Below are 26745 nucleotides of genomic sequence, written 5' to 3' on the forward strand. Positions count from 1 at the left end.
CAGCCTGAAAGGGGGTTGGGGGGGTTGGAAGCAGATTCAATGGTGACTTTCAAGAGAGAAAAACATGTGTGGGGCTAGAGGCAAGGAGCAAGAGGAGTGGGACTGATTGGATAAATCTTTCAGAGAGACGGAACAGGCAGGATGGGCCGAATGGCTTCCTGTGCTGCATGGGTAAGCATTGTTTTATAAACGTGTTGGATTTTTGATTTGCCATAGTTAAAGTGTTGGGTTTCCCAGCTTGAGGAAATCAAAGCTGACAGGAGAACAGGTTTTGAAGAAATTGTAGAACGATTTAATTGAGCCATCTATTTTTTTCCTTTATCACGTCTTGCTGGCTTCTCGTGTTTAGTGATGCTTTGTGACAGGTTCCCCTTTTCCAGCCACTTTCCTTATGAACGTTCCCTTCCTCGTCAGGTGTGAGAGTGCTGCCATTTTTAATAATTATTTCATTTGACTTAACCATTTAAAAAAAAAATGTCCATATGGGATGCGGGCGTCGCTGGCTGGGCCAGCATTTATTGCCCATCTCTAGTTGCCCTTGAGAAGTTGGTGGTGAGCTGCCTTCTTGAGCTGCTGCTGTCTATGTGGGGTAGGTATACCCACAGTGCTGTTAGGGAGAGAGTTCCAGAATTTTGACCCAGTGACAGTGCAGGGGCGAACCTGAAATAATTCCAAATTAGGGTGGTATGTGGCTTTGAAGGAAACTTGCAGGTGGTGGCATTCCCATTGCATCTGCCTTTGTCCTTCTGAGTGGTAGAGGTCATGGGTTTGGAAGGTGCAGGAGGTTTGGAGAGTTGCTGCAGTGCACCTTGTAGCTGGTACACACTGCTGCCACTGAGCGTTGGTGTTAAATGGCATGAATGTCTAAGTTGGTGGATGGGGTGCTGATCAAGCAGGGTTTTTTTCCTGGTTGATGTCAAGTTCCTTGAGTATTGTGGGAGCTGCACTCATCCAGGCAAGTGGAGAGTATTCCATCACACTCCTGAATTGTGCCTTGTAGATGGTGGACAGACTTTGGGGAGTCAGGAAGTGAGTTATTTGTTGCAGAATCAATTGAGAGGTGCCTGTATCGCAGCATGCTGCTTGAAGTCCGCTAGGTATGGTGCCAAAAGAGAGAGGTGGTGAAATCTGACGGAGAATGCATGCCAGACACAAGGCATTTATACCAGCAGATCGACTGTGGTGTGCCTCATAGTGAATCAGAGAAAGAACTTGCATTTATAAAACATCATTCATGGCATTCCAAAGTGTTTTCTGTCATGTTCAATTGTTCTGTGCTTGATTATGTGAGTCTGCTTTGCTGCTCAATGTGCTTGATTGGTTCAGACTGGGTGTGGCCTCAGGGAAAAGTAAAAAACACTGTAGAAGGGATTGGACACCAGTGTTGGAGCATGGAGTAGACATTTTAAAGCACTGCGAATAAAACCTGTTCAGTACATAGAAACTAGTGTCATCTCTGCATAGATCCAAGATATAAAAGATACAACTGCTTTAAAGCCAATGAAGTGCTTCAGTTGTAGTCACTGTAGTAACATAAGTAACACCGTTCACTTTACAGAAGATGAATAGTAACTGTGCACGATTAGCAGGTGTGACTGAGAAAGGACATATCGTCTGTTACAGCTCAGAATCTGTGGTGACTTTTTCTCTCACAGGCCTGGAGCAAGAGGGGCTTTTCCGCGTGAACGGAAACGTGAGGGTGGTGGAGCGACTCAAGCAGACGTACGACGCCGGGGCCAAACCGAACCTCGTCCGGGAGGCTGACGTCTGCTCGGTCGCCAGTCTCCTCAAGCTGTTCCTGCGGGAGCTCCCGGACTCACTCATCGTCTCCAGGCTGCACTCACAGTTCATGCAGCTGTATCAGGGTATGTGACCATTGCTCGTGTTGTGACGGGGAGGGAGGGAGGGAGGGAGGGAGAGGGAGGAGAGGCGGCCGGGAATTAATGTACTCCAGCTGAGCAAAATCAAGTCTTGGCCCTGTGATGGTTGTAACGGCTGGAAGATTGTGGTGGGTGGGGGTTCGGGTTGGATGTGAATCTGGTCTGAAACCCCCAAGCGCCACCCCCCACCCCCCACTCCCGCCCTCACAAAAATCATTCTTCTAATTGTAGACAACCCATGGCATGTGAAGTCGAGGTGCCATGTTAACCCAGCCGGCCCCTTTAAGACAGCCGCTCTCCGTGGTAGCAAGAAAGTGAGCCACTGAGAAACCGACGGGTGGAGATGAAGAGCATAAGTGACCTTGATAGTGGTCGGGGTGGGGGGGCGGTCCAGGGACACATAAAAAATCTATTGTGGAGCCAATCGAATTGGAGTGGCCTCATAAACTCTTCCAAACGACACTGCTCCATGGTGCCATCTGGTGGCCACAGCCCATGCAAACTGTTGAGTAGGCCATTCAGCCCCTCCAGCCTGTGCTGTCACTCAGTTAGAACAGGATGTCATCTCCACCTACGGGCCTCAGTTTCATATCGCTTAACACCCTTGCCTAACAAAATCCTGTCAATCTCAGGCTTGAAATTTTCAATCGACTCACACCCTCAACAGCTTCTTGGGGAAGAGAGTTCTACATTCCCGCTGTCCTTTGGGTGGAGAATTGCTTCCTGACATCATCCCCTCCCAACAATGTCGCTCAAATTTTCAGGTTCTGCCCTGGGCTCCCCCAACCAGAGTAAATGGTTTCTCTCTAGCTACCCTGTCAACTCCATTAACTAACTTAAATGCCCCAGGGAGGTCACCCTTTACTCACCAGAGTACAAGCCCAGTCGGTGTAGACTGTCCTCATTATTTAACCCTTTCAGTCCCTGTGAACATACTCCAGAGTAGTCAGTGAGTAGCCAGAATCTACAACCACACTAAGCTCTGAAAGTTTCATTGAGCTGAATTTTTGTGGAGGTGGCGGTGATTCTGTTGCTGGACCGGCAAGCAGGAGGCCACCCTGCTGTGGCTGGAGGCAGGACTCAGGGAGCCATATTGCCGGCAGGGGCCAATTAAGTGATCATCACCAAGATCATCAACCAATTATGGACATCGACCCGCCCCTCCCCCAGGGCTTTCAGCCCAATCAGAGAGCCAGCAGGCAGCAGGGCAGGCTCAGCAGCGCCCCCCCCGCCGCCCCCGCCTAGCTGTGGCCATCGCTGAGGCTGCAGCTGCAGAATGAGGTCAATGGGGTTGGCGGATGCCAGGGCCGGCCGGGTCAGGCCCTGGCGATCGGGGTGGGGGGGGGGGGGGTCGTGAAGCATCAGCAACACCGTTGGCGTGAGTGCTGCCATTGCCACCAGGGGACCCCCCAATGGGCAATAGAGTGCCCATAAAGGAGGGCACCCTCACCCACCTCGAGCCCGCTGGGAGGCCGCCAGCTGTCACTGGGCTGTCTCCCCAAGGATCAGTTGACCCTATCGATGGGCAAAATGTCCAAAATGGAGAGGGGAAGTGACCTTCAACTGGCCATTTATGTGTTTCAATTCGACTCCTTGGGGGGCACCTGAGCCACCAACCTTGCCACCGCAGGTCATACGGCAGGCTGGCTAGAAAATGTCGGGTTCCCCTCCCCACACCCTTCCCCCGCCATTTTACCAGCCCCCGACCACCCCCCTCCCCCCAACTACCCCCACCACCCCTCTGGAAAATCCCTGTGTCAGACACTGTCACACGATTGGAGAAAATCTAGTTTAAAATATTTCGGGGCAAGTGGACAGAATGAAGACTAAAAACCTCACTGGCACCTTTGACAAGCTGACAGGACACGTCCATTTTTAATAAGGGGTAGAGGCGGTGGATTGTCTGCAGTGTAACAGCATCTATGATCCGTTAACTTTCTTTACAGGATCTAGCAGTAAAGCTTGGAGATTGCTCTTAACAGCTCGGGCTAATCAAACAATGGAAAAGGGATGGTTGGCTCTATTGATTAAGTTAGTTTTCTTTTTAATGAATTTGGAGCTATAGAGAACTCCAACTGCACATTGGTTTCAGAAACGTCAACTGGGTTTGACACCAGTGCCTCTATTACAGTTGGAATTCCAAATGATTCCAAGATAGACCCCATCGGGAATACTGCATTCAGTCCTGGGCACTGCAACTCAGGAAGGATACACTGGCTTTGGACAGGGTGCTGTGCAGATTCACCAGAACGTTACCAGGAATTAAGGGGTTTAATTATGAAGGCAGGCGGCACAAACTTGGCTTGAATCCCCTGGAGCTCAGATGGCTGAGGGGCGAGATGTATAAAATATCTCGATAACGTAGACGCGGAGAGACGATTTCCTCTAGCAGGGGAATCCACAGCAAGCCGGCACGGTTTAAAATCACAGCCGTTGCAGAAGTGAAATCAGGAGGCATGCTTTCACATTAAGGGTGTTGGAAAATCTGAAACTGCTTCCTCCAAAAGACAACGGAAAGATCCAAGACTGGCAGGTCACAGCCACACAAAAATCACCAAACGCCAAATGAACCAATTAAGTCCTTTTGCAGGAAGCTACATGCAATGCCCCACATTGTACAATTCTTGAAAAGCTGGAAGTATTTAAGCAACACCCTAGGAAGAAACGTTGATAGCAGTGGTTTCAAAGCAGTCCTAATGTTATGTCAACATACCCAGGGGTGGGAAAACTGGATTTCCCCTCAACGAAGCTACATTGTACACCAGACTGATTCCCAGGATTGTCCTATGAGGGGTGATTGAGGAGACTGGTCCTATATTCTCTAGAGTTTGGAAGAACGACAGGCGATCTCATTGAAACATACAAAATTCTTACGGGGCTCAGCAGGGTAGATGTAGGAAGGACGTTTCCCCTGGTTGGGGTCCGGGGATGAAGGTAGTTAGGACCAGGGACACAGTCTCAGAATAAGGGGTAGGCCATTTAAGACTGGGATGAGAAGGAATTTCTTCACTCAGAGGGTGGTAAATATTTGGAATTCTCTACCCCAGAGGGCGGTGGTGGCTCAGTTAGGGAGTATGTACAAGATAGAGCTCGATAGATTTCTAGTTATTAAAGACATCAGGGACATGGGGATAGTGTGAGACAGAGGATTGACCATGATCTATTGGAATGGCAGAACAGACTCAAGGGGCCAAATGGCCTACTCCTAAAAAAAAACTGAAAGGAATGAAACCAGACAGACCACCCGGCATCGATCTAAGCACAAAGTGGGACACGGTCCCTACTGCTAGAAAAACAAGAAGAAACGCTGGAAGCAGCTCACTAGTAACCCAGAAGCTAAAGTGTTACCGTTGTGGGGGAAATCATGCACCCAAAGTCTGTAGATTTAAAGGGGCAGGATGCCACTGCTGCCACAAAAAATGGGCATGTTGTTAAACAGTGCAGGACTAGATCAAGGCAGTCATTCAGACATCAGGTCAAGTTAAATGAAGTGCACAATATAGAAGAGCCAGAAGCTACTGAGGCTGAGGTTCATTCCCTACACAATCTGAAGACCAGGAAAACTGAACCAATCACTGTTACACTTCAAGTAAATAGGAAACCTCTGCTCATGGAGGTGGACACAAGAGCATCAACCACAGTGGTGGGAGAACACATCTTTAAACACCTCACAGAAGGCATTGAATTTGGAGAAAACCGCTGCTCAGTTAAAAACATATAGAGAAGCAATAAAGGTGAAAGGCATCACCTCTGTCCCTGTATCAAACAGGCAACAGACAGCTCAGCTGCCAATAACTGTTGTAACCGGAGAAGGACCTAGCCTGGGCCGTGATTGGTTCAAGGAAATCAAACTAAATTGGTCGGAATTTTTTCAGGTGAGGACTGGAGGGATTCCAGAGTTTCCGAAAAGGTATGACAGTGTATTCTGAGATGAACTGGGGAAATTCAAAGTCTGCAAGTATAAAATATACGTGGACCCTGAAGCAACATCCCGGTTTTTTTAAGACGAGACCTTTGCCTTACACTCTCAGAGAAAAGGTTGATGCGGAATTACGTTGTTTGGACAAATTAGGAATAATACAGCCAGTTCAATTTTCAGAATGGGCATCACCCATAGTTCCTGTGCTAAAACCAGACCAAAACATTCGCATCTGCAGGGATTATAAATTAACGGTAAACAGGGCTGTGAAATTAGACAAATACCCAATCCCAATGATTGAAGATCTGTATGCTAAACTCGCAGGAGGAAGATCCTACCCTAAACTGGACATGAGCTACGCGTATCAAGCTGGACAACACCTCAAGAAGGTATATCACCATAAACACACACAGGAGTCCATACCAATACACACGCCTACCCTTCACTGTGTCCTCTGCCTGTGTGATCTTTCAGAGAACCATGAAAAGCTTACTACAAGGACTCCCCTGAGTTATAGTGTACCTGGACGATGTCCTAATCACAGGATCCACAGAAGCAAAGCGTGTGGCAAACCTGGAAGAGGTTCTGAAGAGATTTTTAGAGGCTGCCATTCATTTTTTTAAAAAGTGCACCATCCAAGCAAAGGAAGTTACATAACTGAGTAAATAACTGCCCAAGAGATGCATCCATTAGAGGAGAAGGTCAGGGCAATCAAGGAAGCTCCTTCTCCTACTAACATCACAGAGCTCAAGTCTTTTTTGGGCATGGCAAATAACTACGGTCAATTTTTGCCTAATCTATCTACAGTGTTAGCCCCTCTACATTTATTTATTGAAGAAGAACCACATGTGGCCCTGGAAGGCACAGCAAGAGGAAGCCTTCACTAGAGTTTAGAAGCTTTTACTCATCATGTCTGCTAGTGCACTATGACCCGTCTAAGGAATTAATACTCACTTGTTATGCATCTCCCTATAGTGTGGGAGCAGTATTGTCACACAAGATGGAGGATGGATCCGAAAGACCGATAAGATATGTACACAGAACCCTTTCGGCAGCCGAGAAAGGATACTCGCAAATTGAGAAAGAAGGCTTATCTATGGTATTTGGAGTAAAGAAGTTCCATTAATATTTACACAGTCAACACTTCATCATCGTGTCAGATCACAAACCATTTTACGGGTTATTTAGTGAAGATAAGGCAATCCCACCAGTAGCTTCTGCTAGAATTCAAAGATGGGCTTTAACATTGTCGGTATACAAGTACAGTTTTATGCACCGGCCAAGTGTGCATATAGCAAATGCACTTGCCCTCAGCCATCTCCCTTTGCCCGAAAGTATTACACATGTTCCAGTTCCTCAAGAGATAGTACTTGCATTAAATTTCCTGGACTCCTCATCAGTCTGCATGAGGCGATAAAGAATTGGACAAATCAGGATCCAATTTTAGCAAGAGTCCGCGAACAAGTATTACATGGATGATCAAATGCATAAGTCCCTGATGAATTAAAACCATTCTTTGTACGTAGATCTGAACTGAGTTGTCAAGGTGGTATCTTACAGGGAGCAAGAGTGGTTATCCCTGTGCAAGGAAGAGAACCATTATTGGAAGAGCCTCATAGTGCGCATCCTGGTATTTTGAAAATGAAGATGCTCTCACAAAGTTATATCTGGTGGCCAGGTATAAACAGTGATATAGAAAAAAATGGTGAAACACTGTCTCCAGTGCCAGCAACAGCAGAAGTTGCCCATTTCAGCTCCACTGCATCTGTGGGAGTGGCCTGGTCGGTCCTGGGTTAGATTACATATAGACTATGTAGGTCCATTTCAGGGTACTATGTTTTTTGTGATTATCAATGCACATTCCAAATGGATGGACGTGTTTGAAATGAGATCACCCACTTCGTCTGCAACCATTGAAAAACAGTGCTAGAGTTTCAGTGTTCATGGTTCACCTGAAGTTATTGTGTCAGACAATGGTACTGCTTTCACTAGCACTGAATTCCAAAGATTTGTGAACCTAAATGGGATTAAACACGTCAGAACAGCACCGTATCATCCCTTGTCCAATGGGTTAGCAGAAAGGGCAGTACAAACCTTTAAAACAGGCATGAAGAAACTATCAGAGGGAACGTTAGAAATACAAATTTCAAGATTCCTGTTCAGCTATCGCACAGCTCCTCATGCGACCACTGGTTTAACACCTTCAGAATTGGTAATGAAGTGCCGACTTCATACGAGATTGAATCTGGTATTCCCTAATTTAGAGGGGAAAGTGCAGGGAAACCAGAGTAGCCAGAAAGTGAATCATGACGTCCACGGCAAAGGTCGAGAGTTTACTGTGGGAGAGAGAGTTTTTGTACGAAATTTTGCAACTGGACCGAGATGGGTCCCTGGTACAATCGTCTCCGAAACAGGACCTTTATCTGATCAAGTGGAAATGGAAAACAGGATTGTTAGGAAACACGTGGATCATTTCAGAAGTTGAGAAGCCCTCCTACAACCGGTTAATCCACCTCAAATTAAAGTTGAAACTTCGACCCCTGAGGTGCCAGATTGACAAAGAATAGACACACCTGATGTCTCTGTCAAAGTAAATAATTCTGAGCTGCCATTGCCTAGGGATGTCCCTGAGGCTGCAGTTCCTGGTAAAGTCGATTCTGTGGAAGAACCTCCAGTTGTAGAGTTGCGTCGCTCTACCCAAACCCAAAAACCTCCTCAAAGACTAAATTTATAATGGCATGAACTGTATATAATTGTATATAATATGGGTTAAGATGTTTTGTAAATAAGTGGGTAAAACAAAAGGGAAGGGGGAGGAATATAATGATTGTAAGTTAAACTATTTCTTACTGTTATGGAGATCATGTGACTGTATAGACCAATCAGCCCGAAGTGCAGGGAATCTTCGAGGGGGCAGCTTTTTAGCCTTGGTCTGGGAAAAGGCGTGCATCCTGCTCTGAAGTCTGCTAATAAAGTTCACTGTTTCTTACAAGAAACCTGTCCTGCACACTCCAAGTTTATTACACATTTGCAACAATCTTCAGCCAGACGTGCTGAGTGGATGATCCATGACGGCCTCATCTGGAGGTCCCCAGCATCACGGATGCCAGTCTTCAGCCAGTTCAACTTATTCCACGTGATATTAAGAAATGGCTGAAGGCACTAGATACTGAAAAGGCTGTGGGCTCTGGCAATATTTCAGCAATAATACTGAAATCCAGAACTTGCTGCACCCCGAGCCAAGCTGTTCCAGTACAGCTACAACACTGGCATCTACCTGGCAATGTGGAAAATTGCCCAGGTATATCCTGTACACAAAAAGCAGGACAAATCCAACCCGGCCAATTACCACCCAATCAGTCTACTCTCGATCATCAGTAAAGTGATGGAAGGAGTCATCAACAATGCTATCGAGCAGCAATTGCTGAGCAATAACCTGCTCACTGCGCTCGTTTGGGTTCCACCAGAGCCACTCAGCTCTTGACCTCATTACAGCCTTGGTTCAAACATGGACAAAAGAGCTGAACTCCAGAGGTTAGGTGAGAATGACTGCCGTGTATATTAACACAGCACCAAGAAGCCCAAGCAAAACTGGAGTCAATGGGAATCAAGGGGAAAAAATCTCCACTGGTTGGGGTCATACCTAGCACAAAGGAAAATGGTTGTGGTTGTGGGAGGTCAGTCATCTCAGCTCCAGGTCATTACTGCAGGAGTTCCTCAGGGTAGTGTCCTAGGCCCAACCATCTTCAGCTGCTTTATCAATGACCTTTCTTCCATCATAAGGTCAGAAGTGGGGATGTTCGCTGATGATTACACAATGTTCAGCACCATTAGCGACTCCTCAGATACTGAAGCAGCTCATTGTCCAAATGCAGCAAGACCTGGACAATATCCAGGCTTGGGCTGACTAGTGGCAAATCACATTTGCACCACACAAGTGCCAGACAGTGACCATCTCCAACAAGAGAGAATCTAACCATCGCCCCTTGACATTCAATGGCATTATCATCACTGAATCCCCCACTATCAACATCCTGGGGATTACCATTGACCAGAAACTGAACTGAACTAGCCATATAAATACTGTGGCTACAAGAGCAGGTCAGAGACTAAGAATCCTGCAGCGAGTAATTCACCTCCTGAATCTCCAAAGTCTGTCCACCATCTACAAGGCGCAAGTCAGGAGTATGTTGGAATACTCCCCACTTGCCTGGATGAGTGCAGCTCCAACAACACTCAAGAAGCTCGACACCACGCAGGACAAAGCAGCCCGCCTGATTGGTCCCTCATCCACAAACATTCACTCCCTCCACCACTGATGCACAGCAGCAGCAGTGCGCACCATCTACAAGATGCACTGCAGGAACTCACCAGCCTCCTTTGACAGCACCTTCCAAACCTATGACCGCTACCATCTGGAAGGACAAGGGCAGCAGATTCATGGGAACGCCACCACCTCCAAGTTGCCCTCGAAGACACTCACCATGCTGAAATTGGAAATATATCGCTATTCCTTCACTGTCGCTGGGTCAAAATCCTGGAACTCCCTCACTAACAGCACTGTGGGTGTACCTACACCACAGGGACTGCAGTGGTTCAAGAAGGCAGCTCACTACCACCTTCTCAAGGGCAACTAGGGATGGTCAATAAATGTTGGCATAGCCAGCGACGCGGACATCCCATGAATGAATAAAACAAAAACTCCTGCTCCTATTTCCTATGTCCCTGTTCTTCTAACAATTGAGGATCTCCTCCCCATACTTGGGCAATAGTCCCAAGCAAGTGGGGCCTGAGAGGGAGAGGTTCTCAGGAGGTGGGGCTCTCCTGGAGTTCTTCTTGACTTTCCTTTCCTGAGGGTCACCTAGTACTCACATGCCATCTTCCCTCAGTTCTTTATAAACAACAGAGCACAATTTATCACATTTGTCTTTGCATTCAGCCCAGGTTCATTTAGTAACGTGGCCAATCAACATTGGCAAATTGAGCGTTCCCTCAACTATTTCTGTTCCTTCTGCTGGCCAAGTGTTTGAATACAATGGCTCCCTTTCCAGAAGCTCATTAACTAAATGACAAATGTTCCCCCAACAACAACACTGGGCAGGACAATTGTAGCGCCCTCTACAGGCACAACCTCATGTTCTACAATTGGCCATTTGTGTATCAGCTTATGGCTACCTCTCTTTTATATCTATTTTCGAACCTATTATCAACCTTAAAATTAACTGAGGCCGGTGTGGTCCTGCCGTTGCTAAGGGCCACAAGCCAGGCCGTGACCCTTGCCTGAGAATTTCCTTTGGCCCATGTTTTGGAACCAAGCCTCAGTCTGACTCAAGCAGGAGGGTCCCAATAAATCGTCACACTCACCCCCCCCCCACCCCCCACCCCACCAGCCCAGCTGCCCCAAGCCCAGCCAGTCCTGGACATCCATCCCACAGTTAATAGCCTCCTAGAGAAGCTGAGTGCCTCTACTGGTGAGAATGACCAAAATTTATATTCAAAATATTCAGGTGTTCCCCTGAATTCCTGCCAGGCCTATGGCATCAAGAGGTCAGCTGGTTCCTTCCTTTAAGATTTTTTCTAAGTTACTTTATCTTTGGAGGTTTCCCACCTGGACTGCCCCATATTGGGGCCCACTTGATCCCTTTAGGTGATTGGGCGCAAAGGCCTTCACAATCAGGCCTATGGTCAGAGATCACACTGAGGCCTAGAAAGTAGGAACTCCCAGCATTGGGAGCCCCCACATTGAGTGACACAGGGAACTATGTGTGGGGTGGACAAATGTTCCATTACAGAAAAGGCACCCATGCCTTTTGTCCCTAGGAACCCCCCAGAAAAGGCCAGGAGAAAAGGCAGCTTCCTTTTGATGGCCTGGCTCTTGAGAATAATGGTTTAGCCATGAAAGCCTTATGGTTACCCTGGTGCCTGCTCAGGTAGTAGCCAGACTGGGTTGATAATGAGATTAGCCATCTTCAGGCTCCATTCAAAAATTGTACCAAAGGTCATATTGGAGTTTCTTTTCTTAGAAAGTGAGAATTCTGAAACTTCATCCATCCCAACATTCTTCTCTGTTGAAAAGAAAGTATCTTTCCAATGATGTTAATAGAAACCTTGGTGTTGGAGACAGTGAATGTTTGACATTTCATAAACTAGTAGTTGTATGTTGTGTTACTAACCAAATCTTATGCAAACTCAAATGTACTGTGTTGTGCAGTGTATTTGCCCAGCCATTTATTCCTGAGCAAGTCAGGGGCAATTTGAGATAAGTCAAAGTTAATTCTGCTCATACTCAGGTCACATCCTCAGGCTATTGTGCGGAGATCTTGATGTCTCTCTGCACTGGCCTTAGGAAAACTTCCTTTGAAAATCAGAGGATCAGGGTTACAGTCTGACCCTAGACAAGTTTTTGTTAATTATTTCATGGGATGTGGGCATCGCTGGCTAAGCCAGCATTTTTATTGGCCATCCCTAATTGCCCTTGAGTAGATGGTGGTGAGCCACCTTCTTGAACCGCTGCAGTCCATGTGGTGTAGGTACATTCACAGTTTTGTTATGGAGGGAGTTCCAGGAATTTGACCCAGCGACAATGAAGGAACGACGATATATTTCCAATTCAGGATGGTGTGCGGCTTGGAGGGGAAGTTGAAGGCAGTGGTGTTCCCATGCATCTGCTGCCCTCATCCTTCTAGGCGGTAGAGGTTGTGGGTTTGGAAGGTGCTGTCAAAGCCCACTTGGGAAAAAAAGAAGGAAAATAAATACTTTTATGTAGCATTTATGTAGCAGTCTTTACAACTCCAGGACATCCCAAAGTGCTTTACAAAATACTGAATACTTTCTAAGTGTAGCTATTCTAGGAAAAACACTTGCTAGTTCATGCACAGCCAAGTCTCACAAACAGCGTTGAGGAAACAGCTAGAATATCTGTCTTTTTTTTTAGATTTTGGTTGAGGGAGAAATGTTGGTCTGAACACCAGGAAATCTCCTCTGTTCTTCTTCAGTTAAGTCATGGGATCTTCTACACCCACCTGAGAGGTCAGTCAGGGCCTCAGGTTAACACCTCATCTGAAAAACTGCACCTTCAACAGTGTAGTACTCCCTCAGTTCTGCACTGGAATTGTCAGCCTAGATTATGGGGCTCAATTCTCACTGGTGGGTTTGAACCCACAACCTTCTGACTCACACACTAGAGTCCGACCCACCAAATCAAACTGACCAACAGCAACATGCATGGCGGATTATTTAACCAAAATTTTTGCAACTGCGTGAATCATAAAAGAAGAATGTTAATTACAAAATAATTCACTGCATCAGTGAAAATGATAAATTTTACAGACAGAAAAATAGCACTCCCTCAGTACTGCGCCGAAGTGTCGGCAAAGATTATGTGCTGAAAGTTCTGGATTGGGGCTTGAATCCATGAAGTTCTGATGGGGAAGCATGAGTGCTAGTGCTGGGCCAAGGCTGACACTCGTTGCCCCAAGTGCCCTGTCTCCTGGTTCACATCACCTGTGGTCGGTGGGCGGGAGCGGGAATTGGCAGTGGCCAGGCAGCAAAAAGGTGGCAGTGGTCTCAGACTCCAAGCGACATCACTCAACCCTCGCGCACACGAGACTCCTGCCTGTTGCCGCTGGGAGCCCTGACCTTCAGAATCCATGCCCTCCCGAAAGCCGGAATGGTTGCCAAAGCAGCGGGAGGTTGGTGGGATTGGTCTCTGTTTTAGGTCCAGCATCCCCTGTCTGATCTCAGGCAGGACAAAAATAGTCCCCTTGCTGAGTCAGAGCTTCACTTCGATAAAAACACAAAACGCTGGAAATACTTGGCAGGTCATTGCAGCGTCTGTGGAGAGAAACAGGGCTAAATTCAGGCCTGTGACTTTCCATGAGAACTGGAAAAAATGAGAAAGGCAGTAGGCTTTGAGCAAGGGGTGGGTGGGAGAATGACAAAAAGAAAGTCCATGATGGGGTGAAAGTCAGGAGAGATTGAACGGCAGAAGAACTAGTCTTCCAGGGCCAAAGGGAATGGCGCTGGGGCAAGAAAAGAAATAAAGAAACAAAAGATGTGCCCTATAGAGCTGGCGTGCTGCTGACTGAAAGGAATAAAAATACAAAACAGGCAAAGGAAAGGAAACAAAGTGGAGCAGAGATTCAGGTCCGAAGTTGTTAGGTTGAGACGGGAGGCTGTGAAGTGCCTAATCGAAAGATGAGTCGCAACTCCTACACATTGAGCCTCACTGGAACGGTGCCACAGATGCTGCCATAACCTGCTCAGTATTTTCAGCATCTTCTGTTTTTATTTCAGATTTCCAGCGCCTGCAGGATTCTGCTTTCCGATTAGAGCTTCACTTAGCTGTACTTGTAACTTTGGGGCTGTGCGCTCAAGTTGAAGTCAGTGCTGTAAGGGTTAATTACGAGTTTCATTAATGTGGCATTGTTTAGCCAGGACAGGAGTGGGAAAATAAGTTAAATTATTTATGCTCGATGATTTCATTTCTTGGGACACTATTGCTTTATCTTCTGTCATCTATCACTGTGCTAATGCCAACCAAAGCGTTGTGTAGACAGGCCTAGGTTGGGTGCCAGCTATTAAATCAGTGACCTTGTACAAGACAGAGCTAAACAAACTAATCAGCATTGCTGACAAAAAATTGACTTGAGCCAAAATTAAAATAAAATAAAAAAAACCTAATCTTTAAAGTCTTCAGCTGCTAGTCTCCACAGTTGTTATTTTTTTGGGTGTCTGTATTTATGTATCAGGAATACCAAAATAATGCTTCAGTTTGGCAATGTCCCATTGTTTTTGTCTGATTGGAGTCTGGTTGGGAAAAAAAGACTGCTCAGGATGGTTAACTCCCCACTGGCGAATATCTGCGGAGGATAAATGTTCGATGAGTTTGGCCTTGGATTTAAACAATAAAGAACTTCTGGTATGATTTAGATACCGGAATTATCTTCGTTTTATTGTCCAAAATTGTAAGTTAAACTTTATCGCTATAATTTAAAACATAATCAAGTTTCACTATCATATACAGGCTGGGCCACATCGGTTGTTTTGCTGTATTCACTCAGTTGCATTCCACATCCTGTGACTTTAAGGCAGGGTTTTCTTTCACTATAGTCAGGGAGCTTCCCTTAGTGAACCCATTCTGCTATCCTTTCCCAGCTTGTCATATCAGGCTCCCTTGCCATTGACATGTGTCAGGATATGACCTGGGTTTTCTGAGCTGCAAAGAGATTGCCCCCTGGGTACCACTGAGGTTTCCTTCTGTATCATTAATCAGGCTTTTCCCAGTGGCTTCTGCTGTGGGATCACTTTTCGAGCTGTGCACATTGGCCGTGGATTTTCAGACTCAGCAATCTCCACCCCCCGGCAGTCCTTTTGTGATCCAGCTGCCGAGAGGCTTCAGTGCTGGGAAGATCCGATCCTGGTACACGAAAGGGATTGCCAGACCAGGTCAGCTCCAGCTGATGTCCCTCCGAAGTTAGCTAAGAGAAGTTGACCTCATCCGGCATGAATTGCTCAACAATGTCCAACTTGAGCATTTTCCTTGAGACCCAACTGCACTCAAACGTGAGCTGCTCCCTGAACTATAGCTCCAGCCACAGAAACATACAGCACAGAAGGAGGCCATTCAACCCCTTGCTGTGGGCATTGCTGGCAAAGCCAGCATTTATTGCCCATCCCTAATTGGACTTGAGAAGCTGGTGGTGAGCTGCCTTCTTGAACTTCTGCAGTCCATGTGGTGTAGAAATACCCAGCACTATTAGGAAGGGAGTTCCAGGTTTTGACCCAGTGGCAATGAAGGAACGGCGATGTAGTTCCAAGTCAGGATGGCGTGTGGCTTGGAGGGGAACTTCCAGGTGGTGGTACTTCCAAGCATCTGCTGCCATTGTCCTTCTAGGTGGTAGAGGTTGCAGGTTTAGAAAGTGCTATTGAAAGCTTGGTGAGTTGCTGCAGTGCATTTTGCAGATGGTACATACTGCTGCCACTGTGCATTGGTGGTGATGGATGGGATGCAAATGAGCCAACTGCTTTGACCTGAAGGCTGTTGAGCTTTGTGAGTGTCATTGGAGCTGCACTCATTCAGGCGAGTGGAGAGTATTCCGTCACACTCCTGACTTGTGTCTTGTAGATAGTGGACAGGCTTTGGGGAGTCAGGAGGTGAGTTACTCACCACACAATTCCCAGTCTCTGACCTACTTTTGTACTTATACGGCTGGTACAGTTAATTTTCTGGTCAGTGGTTAACCCCAGGATATTGATGGTGGGGGTTTCAGCAAGGGTAATACAGTTGAATGTCAAGGAGACATGGCTAGATTTTCTCTTGTTGGAAATGGTCTTCACCTGGCACTTGTGTAACAAAGAATGTTACTTGCCTCTTGTCAGCCCAAGTCTGACTGTTGGCCAGGTCTTGCTGCATGCATCACATATGTTTCAGTATTTGAGGAGTCATGAATGGTGGTGAACACTGTGCACTTATCAGCGAACCTCCCCACTTCTGACTTTATGATGGAGGGAACTCATTGATGAAACAGCTGAAGAAGGTTGGACCCAGAACATTACCCTGAAAAATCTCTACTGTAATATCCTGGGACTGAGATGATTGGTCTCTGACAACCACAGCCCTCTTCCTTTGTGCTAGGTATGAATCCAACTAGTGGAGAATTTTCCCATGATTCCCATTGATTTCAATTTTGCCAGGGCTCCTTGATGCCACATTCGGTCAAATGTGGCCTTGATGTCAAGGACCGTAGCTCTTATTTCACCTCCGGAATTCAGTCCTTTTGTCCATATTTGGACCAAGGTTGCAATGTGGTCCGGAGCTGAGCGGTTCTAGCAGAACTCAAACTGGGCCCACAGTGCTTGTGCCAGCTCTTTGGAAGAGCTAAAAAAAATCTAATCCAACTCCTGCCTTTCAGTTACAGGCTTGTCTTCTGTCAGTACTTTATCTGTCTCCCAGCTGCCAAGCAGACAGTGTAAAGGCTGAGTGGAATGGTGTATGTGTTTAGAGTGAGAATACCCTCCTAGTTCGTTGCTGTACCTTGTCTAAACTTTGAGGTCATTCTTGCCCAGTTGAGAGAAACCACTTTGACTAACACTTAGAAGTTTTGTGAGGTCTGAAATGCGGCCACATGAAATGGGGCCATGGCACCATCTGACCTTCCAATGTCTGGAAGGTTTCATATCTAGGAACGATTAGCATCAATTCCACCAACAACTGTGTCTCTTCAGGCAGTGGGAGAATTATAAATACATGTTCACAAATTTAGCAGCTCTTTTGTAGCTTTGTAGGTTTAGTCTTTGTGTTTGAATGTTGTCACAATATGCAGACGATGCTGTGAGGATTTGAAGCCACATTATTGCTTTGGAACAAAATTAACCGGGGATGATGTGTCTTGTTCCGAATAAAGTGCCTGCTTGTCTTTAAATACGATGATATACAAACTCGGTCAGTTCCTCCCTGTTATTTTCTTGATATTTTCTTCCTGGTAACTGGCATTTGTGAATTTGTATCTAAAAATGAGTTTCTGAAGTGCTGGCACCTCTGACACTGTAATGTTGCTCCCTGTTACCTCTTCCACCTCAAGCAGTGGGCTTACACCAAAGGGAGCTTCCCTTAATTAACCTTAATTAAGGTTAATTCCCTTAGTTAAAAGAAATCTGTCTGTTTTGCAAACGTTTGTCCCTTATGCTGATAGAACAACAAAAGATTTGCACTTATGAAGAATCTTTCCCAACATCAGCATCTCCCAAAGCAACTCCGCCACGTACTTTTGAAGTACCCAAGGGCTAAATTGTGCACAGCAAGGTCCCACAAACAGCAGCGTCATAACGATGAGTTAACCTGTTAGTGATGTTTTATGAGACTTAAACATTGACCAAGATACCAGGTAGAACTCCCCAGCTCTTCTTTAAAGCTGTGCCATTTTTATCCACATGGGAGGTTTGATGGGGCCTCAGTTTAATGTCTCATGTGTAAGTCTGTAGCTCTGACAGTGAAGCACTGGGACCGCCTAGGTTATGTGCTCAAGTCCCTGGAATGGGGCTTTTTTAAAATTCATTCATGGGATAGGGGTGTCACCGGCAAGGCCAGCATTCGTTGCTGCCCTTGAACTGCATGGCTTGCAGAGGGCAGTTAAGAGTCAACCACATTGCTGTGGGTCTGGAGTCACATGTAGGACCAGACAAGGTAAGGATAGCAGATTTCCTTCCCTAGAGGGACATTAGTGAACCAGATGGGTTTTTACAACAATGGTTTCATGGTCATCATTGGAAGTTTAATTGTTTTGTTGAATTCAGATTCCACCATCTACCATGGTGGGATTTAAACCCAGGTCCTCAGAGCATTATCCAGGGTCCCTGGATTACTAGTCTGGTTGCAATACCACTACGCCACCACCTCCCCGGTTAACCCACAACCTTCTGACTCAGGCACGAGTGCTTTTGTTATCTGGTCATTACCACATTGCTGTTAGCGGGTGTTTGCGGTGCACAAATTGGCTGTCGTATTTCCTCGATTACAACAGTGGCTGGGATTTGCCAGTCCCGCCCACCACAGGAATAGTTGCGAGCTGGGTAGAACATTTGACGGCCCGGCAAAAGGCCTGTTGACCTTGGGCAGAAATTTCCGGGTAATACCGCCCTGTGACTGTACTTCAGAAGCAGTGCGTTGGGCATTAAAATGATTTGGAACATCCTGAGGCTGTAAAAGGTGCTTAATGAATGTAGGTTCCTTCCTTCAGAGTGGAAAGGCGGTGGGGATTTTGAAGTACTAGGAAGTATTACGCTGGGAGTTCAGCCCCTTCAGCTGGAGGCTGGCCTGAACAGCTGGCCAACAGCAGATGCACAGGGTCCGCTGTGGGAAGACAGTCATTTAACAGAGAAGTGACATGATGCACAGGCACTGCTGTGAGGGTCATTTGTGTAATGATGCTTAATTCACTGAGTCACAGTCGCATAGGAAATTGAGAAGAAACTCGGCTCTTCCAATTTAGCAAATTAGCAGGTTCGGCAGATGTGGACTTAACCATTTGAGTACTATAATGTTCTTCACAGCTTCGAAACGATCCTCAGGAATGTTTTCTTTTTATATTCTTATAAATATCTTAATTTATAAGATATTATAAATAAATATCTTATTTATCAATAAGACAGAAGTAATTGGGGAATTACACAGGGAGATGCAACCAACTAGTAGGATAATTTCAATCACTTGATGAATAAAATATTCCCAACATCGTTGAGGAGCATGGCTCTGTCTGTCAAAAGATTTCCCACTTGATGGTTTTATTGCTCTTGGACTCACTGCCTCTGTATTGGGAAACTGGAGGGATTTGTTAAAGTTTCAGGCCAGTGTGAAGTTCTTAGGTCAGAAACAGCTACACATTCAGCCAAAGACATGCTAAACATGGATTCCTTATTATTTCCTATTCTCTGCCTAACAGACTCCCTCTGCTGGTACATATGTGTATGGTAGCCTCGAGTGAACAAAATGCACAATGCAATTTGCAATGCAATGCAGTCAGAGCTGTTCCTGGCATCTAGGGGAAAAGTTGGAGCGTTTCCTGTATGGAGTGGAGGGGCTGGCTGGGAATGATTGTTACCCATCATGACGCAAAAGTGGAACAACTGGGATTAAGGCGAGAACTGGGCAGATCCACTGAGCGTTGGAAGGTGGCGCACTCAAGAAGCATGAGTCAAACCCGGATTGTGAACAGACAACTGCTGCAGGAAAAATATTTCCCCGTTACAGCAAAGGCCGTTCGTGACAAAGGTATCCTCCAGGTCCATTCAAAGAAAAAGCAATGTTAGATGTTTTGTTTTGGAAGAAACAAGACGTGCATTGACAAGCCCATCATTTAGAACCTTTCTGTCAGAGTGTGTCCTTTCGCTAGAGCATCTGGTATGGGGCGGAGGTAGGTTGGAATGAAGCCAAAAAGCATCACAAGGATTAAAAACATATCGGCTGGGAAAAAAAAAATGTCTTGGCTTCATTGATGCAAACCCAGCAGCTCAGATCAGACCAAGAGTCCAGACCTGAAGCATCAAATGGTCTCTCCCTCTCTTCACTGTCGCTGTGTGTCCCTGTTGATCGTTTCCAGCATTTTCTGTTTTCTTTGTCTCTCAGATTCATTGGGCTGGGATCCTCTCAGGCGGGACAGTCTTGCTGTCTGTCACTCAGCCAGGTGACAAATCATTTTTCTTTTCTCCCCCTTTTTGTTAAACCCACGGAGGCGGTTATCTGGCAATCGTCACATTCTGGGATCTTGCTGTGTGCAAATCGGCTTCCCTGTTTCCCTGCATCACAGCAGTGAGTGCACTTCAGTAGTACGTCATTGATGGTAAAATGCTTTGGGTGTCCTGTGATCATGAAAGGTGCCAGATAGGGTTAGGTAAAGTAAGATGGGAGGGAGCATCAACACTGGCACAGACTAGTTGGGCTGAGTGGCTTGTTTCTGTGCTGTCAATGTGTGTGATATAAATGCAAATCTTTCTTTTTAATTTATAACAAGGGGCCCTGGTAAATTTACTGGAAATGGAAATGCAGGAAAACATTGCTTCACATTTCTGGAAAGGCCAGTAAAAAAGTCTTTTTTTTCTCTACATGTTCTGCTGCAGTCCTGCTCAAACAGTGCTCTTCTTCATTTTCATTCCAGACCACAGTGGAAATCAAGAAGAGCTCCAATGGCTTCTGAGGCAGCTTCCAGATGTTAACCATTCTCTGCTGAAATTTCTGTGCCATTTTCTGACCCAAGTGGCTGCGGACCACAGGACCAATCGAATGACCATTTACAACCTCGCCACAGTATTTGGCCCCAATGTATTCCAGTAAGTCTGGCGGATAGCTTTCAATGTCCAAAGATGCGTGCTTTTAATTGAATTGGTTTGATCGGGGGAAAATAGGCGTATTGTCTAAATGCAGCTTATTGTGAATGATAAGAGTTCCATTTGTGGGATGTCACGTATCGAGATTTTTTGACCATCCACAGAAAGCATTTGTAAAACTTTAAATATTGCTGAAAAGAGAGACTTGTTTCCAAAGCTTTTCTTGGACTCTTCAGGACAAATACAAGAATGCAAAATTTCATACAATCACGACAATTTATACTACAAGAGAAAAGGATGATTTGAGATAATCAAGCGACCTCATTAACATGGCCCATTTATGCTTGCTAGAAGCGACAAACGTTCATATGCAGGGACCCGTTCTCTGCAAACAAAAAGGAATATGTTCAAGCCCTGCATCTTTTTTGAATTATCCGGGAGCTTGGGGAGCTTGTAGTTCCCCATTGCTTTCTCTATGGCAACACTCGGCCAATCAGAGGCAAGTTGCCAACCAATCAGCACCCTTTTCTCCAGTAAACAAAAAGCTTTGGCAACATGTCTCCCTTTTCGGCAATAAACTTTAAATGTTGTGTAATAAATCATAGTGGTAGGTCAATTTCCACTGAGATCCTCCCATTTGTCTATTTTTCCAGGGTTGCTATGGCTCTTCTGCTAAGAGAAGTGTATTTATGCAAGTTTTTTTTAATATAAAAAGAGTCTGAAATATTATAGTTAATGTTACACTCCAGATAGGCAGACAGTGAAGGATAGAACTGGGGCCTAATCTTTGCACAACTATAAGCTTTTATTTACAGAGATACACATTACAAACATGCACTTCCAAACCCAACAACTATAGTTTCAGTCTGCTCCCATATAGAGGAGCACAAGTGAATCCCTAGGTATTGCCCACCACCTGAATGCAATGAAATACCCATTTAATATATAATTAGCAGTTATGATGCTAATGAGCTTGCTTTAATGTTGTTTCCTGATAGACTGTAAATTGTAATCAATTTGTTAACTTGTCTCACCAATTGGGAAACACCTTACATTCATTGTGTTGAGAAGTCCTTGTTCTCCTGAAGAGCAAGAGATACTACACACACACACATACAAAAACACTCACACACACACACAAACACACACACACACATACACATACATGCACACACACAAGCATACATGCACACACATACAAAAACACTCGCACACACATACACATACAAAAACACTTGCACACACATGCAAAAACACACACACACATACACACACACCTATATAAAAACACACACACATACAAAAACGCTCGCACACACATACAAAAACACTCGCACACACACATACAAGCACACACATACACGCACACACACACGCATACATGCACACACATACAAAAACACACACACACTCTCTCTCACACACACACATGTTTTCACAACCACACGCACACATACACAAATACACACACACATCCTCATACACACACACATACACACTGTCACACACACACACTCACACACACTCACACACTCACACACATACACACTTAAACACTCACTTACATTCACACTCTCACAAACACTCACACACACATGCTCTAACACACACACACACACACACACACAAAAGAGAAGTAGATATAACCATTTTTAGGGGAAAAAAATCAAGTGAATAGGAGAAGCTGACAGAGGCATGATGGACCAAATGGCCCCTTCCTGTGTTGCATATTCAATGTAAAGATCCGTTCTGCTTATGGAAATAAGTAAACCTGATTAAAACTATTGCTTTGTATATTCACTTGCTGTGACATCTCTCAGTTTAACGATCTGTACACCATTGGCCTCAGTAGGTGCTGCACGTACGTGAGAATCATAGGTATTCAGTTAAGGTCACAAGGGGATACGATTGTAACACCCTTGGATTACGCTATTGTGCTAGAAGATATAGAGCAGTATGAGTGAACCCCTACAAAATTAAGCCACTAGGACCGCTTATTGAAGAGACTGGTATCATGGACACCATAAAGGTGTCTATATGGCTGACTAGAAATTTGTAACATGTAGCTCTCAAAGGACATTAGGATGAGTAGAATGAATGTCAAGTTAGCCAAGGGTATTGGAAATTGGCTTTGAAATAAGAAGCAGAAAGTGGTGATAAATAAACAAGAAGCTCTCTGGAAGCCAATCATTGGGTAAGCCCTCAATAAGGTGCCCCACTATAGACTAATGAATAAGATCAAAGAAAGTGGAGTCAGGGGGCAAATGGCTTCAAGACAGAAAGCGTGTGGATAAAGGACAGCTATTCAGAGTGACAGAAGGTGGGGGAGTGGAGTTCCTCAAGGATCAGTGCTGGGATCACTGCTGTTTACAATTTACATTAACAATTTGGACTTTGGAATCAAAAACACAATTTCTAAATTTGCAGATAACACCAAATTGGGCAGACCGGCAATACTGAGGAAGACTGCAGCAAATTACAGGAGGATAATAATAAACTTGCAGAATGAGAAAATAATTGGCAAGTGAAGTTCCATGTTGATAATTGAGAGGCAGTACACTTTGGTCGGAAGAATAGGGAGGTCACTTATAACTTGGAAGGTTCAAATCTAGGTGGGGTAGAGGAACAAAGGAATCTCGGAGTACAAATACATCAGTCACTAAAGGTTGTGCCACAGGTTAGCGAGGCCATTAAAAAAAAACCTAAACACCAGGCTTTATTTCTAAAGGGATAGAATTAAAGAGAAAGTTATGGCTAAACCTGCTTTGAAACTTGGTTGGTCAACACTCATACAGTGTGCAGTTCTGATTGCCATATTATAAAGAGGATATACAGACACTGGAGAGGGTGCAGAGAAGACTTGCAAGGATGATACCAGAAATGCGATGCATATACACATATCAGGAAACCATTGAGAAGCTGGGTCTCTTCTCTCTTGAAAAAAGAAGGCTGAGGGGTGACCTATTGAGGTCTTTAATCTTAAGAAAGGTTTTGCTAGAGTGGATATGGAGAAGAGTGTTTCCTCTTGTGGGGAAGAGCATAACTAGAGGCGATCAGTATAAGATAGTCACCAAGAAATCCAACAGGGAATTCAGAAGAAACTTCTTCACCTCAAGAGCAATAAGAATGCAGAACGAGCTACTGCAGGGACTTGCTGAAGCAAATAGTATAGATGCATTTAAGAGGAGGCTAGACAAGCAGATGAGGAAGAAGGGAATAGAAGGTTACAGTGATAGATTTAGATGAAGAAAGATGGGAAGAGGCTCAAGTAGAGCATAAACACCAGGATGGACTGGATGGGCCAAATGGCCTGTTTCTGTGCCATACATTCTATGTAATTGTATGATGGAATTCTACAGGCATCTGTCTTGGGTTTCGTTCTGCATATACTATTCATAAACATGTGGAAAAGTTCACATTTTAAGAATATTGTACACTTTCCTGATGATGCTAATCTGTGCAGGAAGCCAAGTAACTTGAGAGTTTGAAGTGTTTCCATTTGTCTGGACAGGAAAAAGCAGGAATGGCAAATGGATTTTCATGCGAATCCATATAAGGAATCAGAACCAAAAAAAGTTGCATGCACTGGGTGGGGGAGATTATTAGCAAAATTTGCATGCACTGGGGAGACCATTAGCAGAAGTGGCAAACCAGGGGAATTGAATCTGATTATCAACCATGCATTGAAACTGTTCAGTTCATATAGACTAGTAATCGAGGCTAATCATATGTTGGAATGCAACTACAGAGCATTTGATTCCAAGTTGAAGTGGTGCTCGTGGTAAGGCCACATTTGAAATGTTGGGCAAAATGTTCCCAGCTCCGGTTGGCAGTGGGCATGTCTGGCAGTGGGCATGTTTGGCAGTGTGGGCAATATGGTGAGAAGGCCAAGAATCAGTTTTACACTGTCATGAAACCAGTTTGTGATCGTCCGCTCCACCCGTCAATGGTGGGCCGCGTTTCTCACTGCCACACGTCGGAAACCTAATTTCAATACTTTAGCATCTCATTATAAGCCCTGCTCACCGGAATCATCCCCCCCACGCTGGACCACCCGGGCATCACACCAACATGTTTCACAACTGTACATAAGCAACGTGCACCTGGCCAGCTGCACTTCACTCGGGTCTTCGAGGTTTGTTTGTTTACCTTGCTTCGGGCAGCACTCGCAGTCACCAGCGCCAGGCTTCACAGGCAGCACCACATCACTTTTAGAGGGGCTCATGGGCAGGTCTCTACCCACCAGACCAGCCGTAAGACAGAGGTGGCTTTTCAAGGGCTGTAGGGCTAGAGCTTGCTTGGGGAAGGGGGAAGGAGTGAACCAAAGCAAGGAAAGAGGCTGCAGGGCGAGGGCTATACTGGGGAAGGGGGTTTCCCAGAGTGTTTGTGGGGGCACATGTTGATCTGTGCAAGTGGCCTCAAATGGTGAGGGCTGAGGAGGCAGTCTCCAGAGGAGATGAGGCCAGATGGAGATGTGAGAGTGTGCATGACAGAATGAATGGTGATGTCCCTTGATCTGGCAGTGAGTGAGATGCCAGTGAATGTGTGATGACCTTGTGAGTGTGTGAGTTTAGAGTGATGAGATGGTTGCCTTACCCTAGCAGCATGGATGAGATCATTCACCCTCTTTCTGCACTGGTTGGCCAACCTCTTCTGTGCAGCACTGGCACTGACCACCACAGCCACCGTCTCCCAAGCCGGAGTGGTGAGATTGCTGGACCTCCTGCAGCCAGAGTGAGGGCAGAGGACATCACGGTGGGCCTCCGAAAGGCATTCCAGTGACGGGTCACTGAACTCTTCCTGGCTTTCAGGGCCATGTCTTCACTGGAGCAGTCCTGGGCTGCAAGTATTGCGAACTGTGTGAGCGGCTGCAGTTTAGATATGGCACCCGGAGTAAGGAAACGGTGAGGGAACGGAGTGGCAGGTGATTCAGAGACCGCTCGCCAGCGAGATGGCATGTTTCCCATGGCTGCATAATTAATGAGGTGGGAGGTGGACAAAGCTGCACGAAAACCCGCCATTGCGGCCAGCGGGTAAAACACCTTTTCTCACACCCGCTACCACACTTTGTGCAAAATCTGGGACGATTCCGGCCATTGGCACAACCTTGGGCATCACCCCTGTACAGGGCATTAATGAATTGGGAGGGATTTGAGGGAGAAGGTTCGACCTAGCACTTTGGACCTTAGGACGAAAGGCTCAGAAAAAATGAACTTTGGAAGGATCAAAGTTTAGGTATTCAGCAGAAACAGTTAACGTAAATGTAAACAGACTTTTCAAGTATGATTTATCAGGAGAACGAGCGTACATAGCGCAGAGTTGATAAGTGGGAGATTAAAAGATTCCTCTCCAGAGTAGTTTATAGTGAGGGATGAGTGGGCGGATAAAGTAGATAAGTGTCTTATTAAGAATAAGATTAAAGGTTATAATGATAAGTACAGGGGAGCTAATCAAATGCTGTTTCTGAGATGTTGAAACCATAAAGCAATAGGACCTGGAAATTCAGGAAACAGGGATGGTGGGTTGCCTTCTGAGCTTCCAATGAATTTTGCTGAATCGACCAGGGAGATGGGGTGGGTGGGGCAGGGGGATTCTGCTGTACAGAACCAGCAGGTAGGAAACCAGGACAGACCCCCACAGAACCCAAGTGGAAATGAAACTGATGACAATCTGATTGTGTACTTTCTAACATAAAATTAAAGCCCAGGAATTAATTCACACCATTGGTTACTTTAGAGGAACAGAGAGAAATGGTGCATTGAAACTCCTACCTCTGCTGGACACTTCCCTTGGGACAGAACATAAGGAACCAGGGCCGATGATACAGGAAATGATAACTAGTCTGCTGAAAGAGCAGACTTTGTAATGTAAACCTTTATTCCTTATTCCTAACTATTGAAGCCAAGTTTTTTTTTCCCCCAGCTGGGAACTAATAAAAATAGAATGAGTTAAAGCTATTCACCTTACAAAGGATTACAGGGTGGCAAAATTGCTATTTAGTCATTCGCAGGCTGCTGGATTAATCTCCCTGCCCCACACCACCCGTAGCAACTACAGTGCGAGGCTTCTGGCCCACTGTGAAGGAGGTTGGTGCAGGGAAATATGGCTTTACTGTCATTCAAACAA

General features: G+C 45.6%; 1 protein-coding gene across 1 annotated transcript in view; it reads left to right on the top strand.

The window, feature by feature from the left end:
• Positions 1 to 26745, top strand: part of fam13a (family with sequence similarity 13 member A) — a 196231-nt gene that overhangs the window by 32197 nt on the left and 137289 nt on the right. Inside the window, exons 3-4 of the mRNA XM_078529154.1 lie at positions 1656 to 1865; positions 20451 to 20622. Of these exons, the coding sequence (XP_078385280.1) occupies positions 1656 to 1865; positions 20451 to 20622 (382 nt within the window). The remainder of the gene's footprint in view (positions 1 to 1655; positions 1866 to 20450; positions 20623 to 26745) is intronic.

This window comes from Cetorhinus maximus, chromosome 1 (assembly GCF_964194155.1).
Source record: "Cetorhinus maximus chromosome 1, sCetMax3.hap1.1, whole genome shotgun sequence".
NCBI classification, from domain to species: Eukaryota; Metazoa; Chordata; class Chondrichthyes; order Lamniformes; family Cetorhinidae; genus Cetorhinus; species Cetorhinus maximus.